Source organism: Tamandua tetradactyla, chromosome 10, assembly GCF_023851605.1.
Source record: "Tamandua tetradactyla isolate mTamTet1 chromosome 10, mTamTet1.pri, whole genome shotgun sequence".
Lineage (NCBI taxonomy): Eukaryota > Metazoa > Chordata > Mammalia > Pilosa > Myrmecophagidae > Tamandua > Tamandua tetradactyla.
The window spans coordinates 25,726,036-25,732,035 of record NC_135336.1 but is presented as its reverse complement, the minus strand read 5'-3'; the positions used below and the strand labels follow the sequence as shown (position 1 = coordinate 25,732,035).

Below are 6,000 nucleotides of genomic sequence, written 5' to 3'. Positions count from 1 at the left end.
AGACTTTATGTAGTGTCATTTTTAGAACTCAGTTACTTCTGGGTCTTTTAGTGATGTTTCTTTGTGCTCTTACCTCAACTCATTGGAAAGGAACGAAACTCGGTGGCTCTGTCTTTCTGCTGCTCTGGTCTAGCCCCAGAACAAGTTCTTTGCCTTCCTTTGTTTCATCCATTTATCTGCCCAGAAATCTATCCATCAAACATTTATTGGATTCATACTTTGTGTAAAGCACTCTGATGGCTACTCTGAAGGCTGCAAGGATGAGTAAGACACATTCAATGTTTCCAAGAACTTGTGGTCTATGGAGACACATCTAAATAAAATAAATACAAACACGGAGGACATTTTTCTCTTTAGCATCTTAGAAGCAATATGGGTTTTTATAAACATGCCCCCTATATCTGATGTTTTTTCTCCTCTATAAGCTCCAGGAGGGCCAAGTCAACCCTTTAAGGAAAGAGCATTTGGGACTAGACAGGGAACAGAAACAGCAGAGCAATATATGGCTGGGGTCAAATCAGGCCTGATTCTTGCCACACCTTAAGACTCACAGATAACATGTGTAGCCCAGACGACGTGGGCAGAGGCAATGTTCCCCTCTACAGGATTCCTCTGCACAATTTACTGTTCTTTCTTCAAAAGCATAATGTTCAGGAAAATGCTGTTATGGCACACATCCCTTTAGAAACCTCACTGGATTTACTGGTCTTGGGTGAAAGACCTAGGAAAAGAGTTACCAAGGGGACTAGTATGGTACAGAGTACATAAGAGATATAAAGACAGTACATTTGGAAGGCAGTATCATGGTTTTTGACACATAGTTTTTTAATCAAACAGTAAATAACAAAAATGTGGGATAGGCTCTCCACTTTTTCAAGGTATAGTGAGGGTTATGAAGACATTCTAGATAAATGGGTAAGAGAAACCATTATATAGCTGTTTCAAACATGGAACCCCAAACATTATTCCTTGTTTAACTTGTGGATTGGTCAATTTTAGTTGAAGAGAGAAAGTATGTGTCACTTGAGTCATGCAGGATAAGTAATTCATAAGGTACACAAAGCAGGGAAAGAACTTCTAGAAACAGGTAGCACGAAGGTGTGAATGGCTGGGATGGCTGAAACAGAGGATACAGGAGCAGAGTGTGTGACAAGGTAGAGAACTGCCAGGCCTACAGCCTGCATATTCCATGAACGGTGGGCTGCTAGTGGTGGCATCCTGAGAAGAAAGGAGCTGAAGGACCACTGGATGGTAGAACTTCGAGGATCTCCAGGGTTCCTATATCCACTGGGATGGGTGTTTCTGGAATAGAAGCCACACAGGGAGATGTCAAAAAATCTGTAAAATTGAAATTTTGTAGAAGATACAATTGAAATCCAGAGTAATCTGGGACGAGCTCTGCTGGCTTCTGTATGCCCGCTCCCTTGGGTAGTTCAGTCTTCTCCAGGATCCTCCACCCTACCCTGAGACTACAATTTCTGAAGAGACTTGCCTTGGAAATCACTTCTCTTTCTTTTATTAAGGTATCACTTGGACATTATACAAAGAGTATTAGCAGAAACCACAAACTCACACACAGAATAAATTATAAAATTCGTATTTAAAAAGTAGATGATGTAAGAAGCTGTGCTACCAGGAGGACCTCCTGGTCCAATGTTCAGAGAGTCACAAAGTGTCAGCAGCCCCTGAGAGTCCATAATAAATCTTTTAGAGCCAAATGCTCCCTCCAAGCATATCTAATGAGGCCCCAGCTCCTCTACGCAAACAGGTACTCACACACAGACATATAGGGAGTGAGGGTTGGGAGGGCCTGTAAACAGCAACCAGCTTAGCAACAAGCAAAGTAGACCCAGTAGTGCTTTCCCTGTGGCTTTAGAGGCAGATAAATTCCTGGCACTCACCCTTCATCAACTCCCGAGCTCCCTTGGGGGTGCAACTGTACTGCATGCAGTGCCCCTGCTGCTGTGAGGAGGTAGGGGACTGCTTTATAAAGCAAGGAATCGGTTTTGTTGTCCTGGCCTGCAAGGTGAGCGAATATCAGCTTTCTTACACCACCTCTGCTTTACTCTCTGGACTACCAAGCCTCTCCTGCCACTCCCACAAGAACGGGTGAAGAGATGTGTCCTCAGGGAAATCCAACAAACTTGGAGTCAGATGAGCTGTGCCCAAGGCCTCCATCAGCCACCCTCTAGCAGTATGAGATTAGGGAAGTTACTTCATTTCTCTAAGCCTCATAGTTCATCCCCATTTGTAAAAGTGGGAATGAGAGTATCTACTTCCAGGGTCATCACAAGGAATTCCTGAAATTTGATATTGCCAAATACCATGTTAGCCACATCGTATATGTTTGAAACTATTTTCTTTCCTCCCTTCTTCTCCCCCATCTAATGGGTATTTCTTGCTTTCTATTTTTCTGTTTCCAACTTTATACATCTATGGTGGTCATGTAATCCCAATGGTCCCGACCAAAAAGTACCAACAGGGCCTCCGTTAACCAACAGAGATTATTCCCCAATCCAAGACTTTAAAATCCATGCACAGGGACTGCACCACGGGGAAAGTCAAAGACGTGAACTAGGGGAAGATCTGGGTCTCAGGTACCACTGAAGCCCAGAAAAGAGATCTGTGTACTCTGTGGGTACAAGGATACCCGACTGTCTCACGGACGATGGGGAGGTGTGATGATGGAACAACATGAATGAGAAACAGTTGCATAGATGTGCATCTGAGCTGTTTCTGGCCAAAGCTGGAATCAATGGTGGTACTGCACAGAACTTTTACCAGAGACAAAACCACCCCTCTTCAAGGGTAGGGAGGAGCAAGGATGTGGGAGGCTTATCTTCCCAGCAGGTCTGTCCACCAAAGACCAGTATGATGGGTTACACTCCACTCTCTGGTTTTGCGGACATTTTTTATCCATCTCTCCACCCATCCATCCATCCATCCATCCATCTGGTATATATTATGAACTTTGTAGAATGCAGGCTGACCATGGCCGAAAATCCCATGTGCTCATTCAACACCTTTAATCCAAGATGTCAGTATCTTTTAAAAGTCACTTAACTGGAGTCTTTTACGTTAATGCTGTGAGGTAGTAACGAGATAGGCAATACCCTCTTTTTATAGGTCAAGAAGTGATCAAGGTAATAGGGGTGAGCACTGCTGAAACATGGTAAGGACTGGTCAAATGGAGGTCTGTTCCTCCCAAAGGTCAGAAACTGGCCCTCCTCTCCTATGCTTGGATATGACTTCTGTTGGACTGAACTCAATGTCTAGGCCAGCTCTGCTGCTTTTCACACCAGTGTGGGTTTCAAGTCCTCTTTGAAGTTCACAATAAGCTTTGGGCGGGCCCACATTTTTTCCCAGGAAGCCAACCCTGCAGTAGGCCCTGGGTCGGTGTCTGATGTGCCACTGTCACTGGAGTCAGAAGAGCTCTGGAAGCAGATTTCACAGTAGGGCCGGTGGCAGCAGCAGAAGAACTCATCTGAGCTGCTAGACTCAGTGTCAAGGTAGTTGCATGGAGAAGACAAGGAGGGACAGCCTGGGGACCCTGGATGCCGCAGCAGCAGCTGCTGCTGCTCAGACAGATGTGGTGGGGCCCTGGATAGGTGTGGGGGAGCAGGACTTTCTGCCTGGTCAGAACCGTAAGTCTGATAAGGAAATGCTGTATCATTCCCTCCAGCCCCCTGGGGCTCTGTCTGACATGGTCTGCCGTCCTCCAGGGTACCTGGTTTACCTTGAGGATCTGGGAGAAGTAAAGGCTTCCTGGGAAAGGGCCTTGGTATCCTAGAACCAGCAGTTTTGGGGTTTGGGTTGGGGCTGTCCCCATTCTGCACATTCAGCCCACTGTGTGCCCCAGAAACTGTTCTGTTTGCCCGACGCCCCACATAGGAGGGTACAGAGCCCGGACAGTGGGAGAGAGCCCGGTGAGCTGCTCGTCTTCTCCTCACCATATATGGGCTGAAGCCCAGCTCCTTGGAGAGGGGCATCTTCTGGGGGCTGCGGGCAGCACTGCTCTTCCAGGGCTGCTGGGGCCAAGATGGGGAAGAGGGGAGAGGAGTCTCAGGGTTCAGGCTCAGATCTTGTAAGACTTCCTGAAGCTTCTCTCTGATTACTGAACTGACCCTTGGCAGCCGCTCTTTGGGCTTCTCTGAGTCCTCCAGCTGCCTCTGTCTCTGGGGAACAAAGATTCCTCCACTTGGTATGAGACTCTGGCTGGGAGCCATGGGTGCCTGGTTTCCTCCTTCAGGACCTCTGCTTTGCACAGTCTGTGGCTTCCTGCTATAGCTGGAGTTTAAATGATCAGAAAAGTCTTTCAAGTCAGACATCTTCTTCTGTCCTGGGGAGGCGCTGGGGTCATTTGCAGGCCTCTCAAAGCTATGTATACTTGAGGAGGGCACTGAAGTACTCTGAGAGTCCTCGACAGCCAGGCTGACATCATTCTGAGAGTCAGAGAGGCATTCCAAAGGTCCATGAGCTGCCATGCCACACGCAGAGGCTGCGGCCTGGATGCCCGTCCTCTGGGAAGAAGCAGACAGGACAGCTGACCCTGGGGGGTCACAGGCGCATTCAGCAGACATCAGCCTCACTAGCTTCTCTTTGGCATTGTTTACCTGTTCCTGCAGGCTTTCAATCACAGCATTTTTCTGTAAAATAAAAGCAAAACCATCAATAAGAGAGCTGCCATGGCTTTCACACTGTTTCGCACAGTGGTGAGAGCATGGCATCAGAAAACCTTGGTTTAACTCCTGGTTCCTCCATGTATTAGCTGGGTGATATCTGGCTCTGAAGAGGCACCCCTCAAAGGGTGAAATGAGGTGATGGAGGTCATTGTTGGGCACTATAACTGATACACGGCACTCAATAAGGGAAACCTTGATTAATTGTTGTTATGATTTGTTTCCCCTTACATCCCTAGACAGAGCAGCATTATCTGTGAATAAGGGAGGTTGGGAGAGGCACAACCTAGCTGCTGATGTCTGCCACAGCACCCTCTTACCTGTGCCCAGAACTGAGAGAGGCACGCCAGTCTGCGAGATACTAGGCTGACTAAAGTTTGAGATGGTCCACCTCTGGGTTTGGCAAAAATTCATTTGGCAAAATGAAGATGAATTTGAGGCACACCTCATGTGGATGAACAAGTGGGGATGCAGTGTTTTGCCTCTTGCTAAGCAGCCTAGAAAATAGGAAGAGTAGAAGGGGTGATTCCTAAGCCAAAGAGATAAGACAGGAGCCAGTGAACATTTCAGGTTGATGTTATCACCTCCCTAGGCTGGCTCTCTGGGGGTATGAGGCCAAACTACCACGTGGCAATATCAGCTGCTGGTATTGTCTTTCTGTTGGTATTTCCTAAAGACGTGGGTCAGAATCATTAGAGATGCTTTAAAAAAAATAGGACTGGGTGGGCCAAGGTGACTCAGCAGGCAGAGTTCTCACCTACCAGGATGGAGACCCGGGTTCATTTCCCGGTGCCTGCCCATGCAAAAAAAAAAGGACTGTTGGGCCTTACTTCTCTAACAGCTCAATCCAGTCGTTCTACAATGGAGCCCTGATGTAGGAGGCAGGGCAGTTCTGCTACTGAGTTGCCTGCCTGCTGCATGGATGTTATTAGATAAACAGGTTGTTCCCAGGAGGGCTGGCAGACAAGAGCTGCAGGGGTGTGACAGTTCTAACTGCAAGATCCAGGGGCATCAAGTGGGAGTAGAAGTTTCAGTGATGGGTGTACAAGGTAAGACTGCACCCTGAACATCTTTCTATGGTATAGCAGCTGACTCTAAAGCTCAGAGGCAGTTTCAGTTTCTGAAATTTCTAATGCTCAAAGGAAGCAGAGTAGGGATGAGATCACCAGAGGGAACTGATGGTCTTGGCGCACATGACATAGGGTCTAGTTTTGTGAAGGCAGTAAAACAAGCACTGTGTTTAAGAAATACTCACTCAAATGCCAAAAGGCTGCCTCTTTGTTGCCATCCTCCTTAGAGGCTGAAGGAAAAGAGCATTGGG

The 6,000-nt window shown here is 47.2% G+C and overlaps 1 protein-coding gene across 3 annotated transcripts in view; it reads right to left on the bottom strand.

Annotated features, from left to right (window-relative positions):
- Positions 1-379: 379 nt before the first annotated feature.
- GPR156 (G protein-coupled receptor 156) overlaps positions 380-6,000 on the bottom strand; it is a 157,065-nt gene continuing 151,444 nt past the window's right edge. For all 3 annotated transcript variants that reach the window (XM_077118217.1, XM_077118218.1, XM_077118219.1), the window contains one exon: positions 380-4,646. In XM_077118217.1, coding sequence (XP_076974332.1) covers positions 3,294-4,646 — 1,353 coding nt within the window. In that variant the 3' untranslated portion in view covers positions 380-3,293. The remainder of the gene's footprint in view (positions 4,647-6,000) is intronic.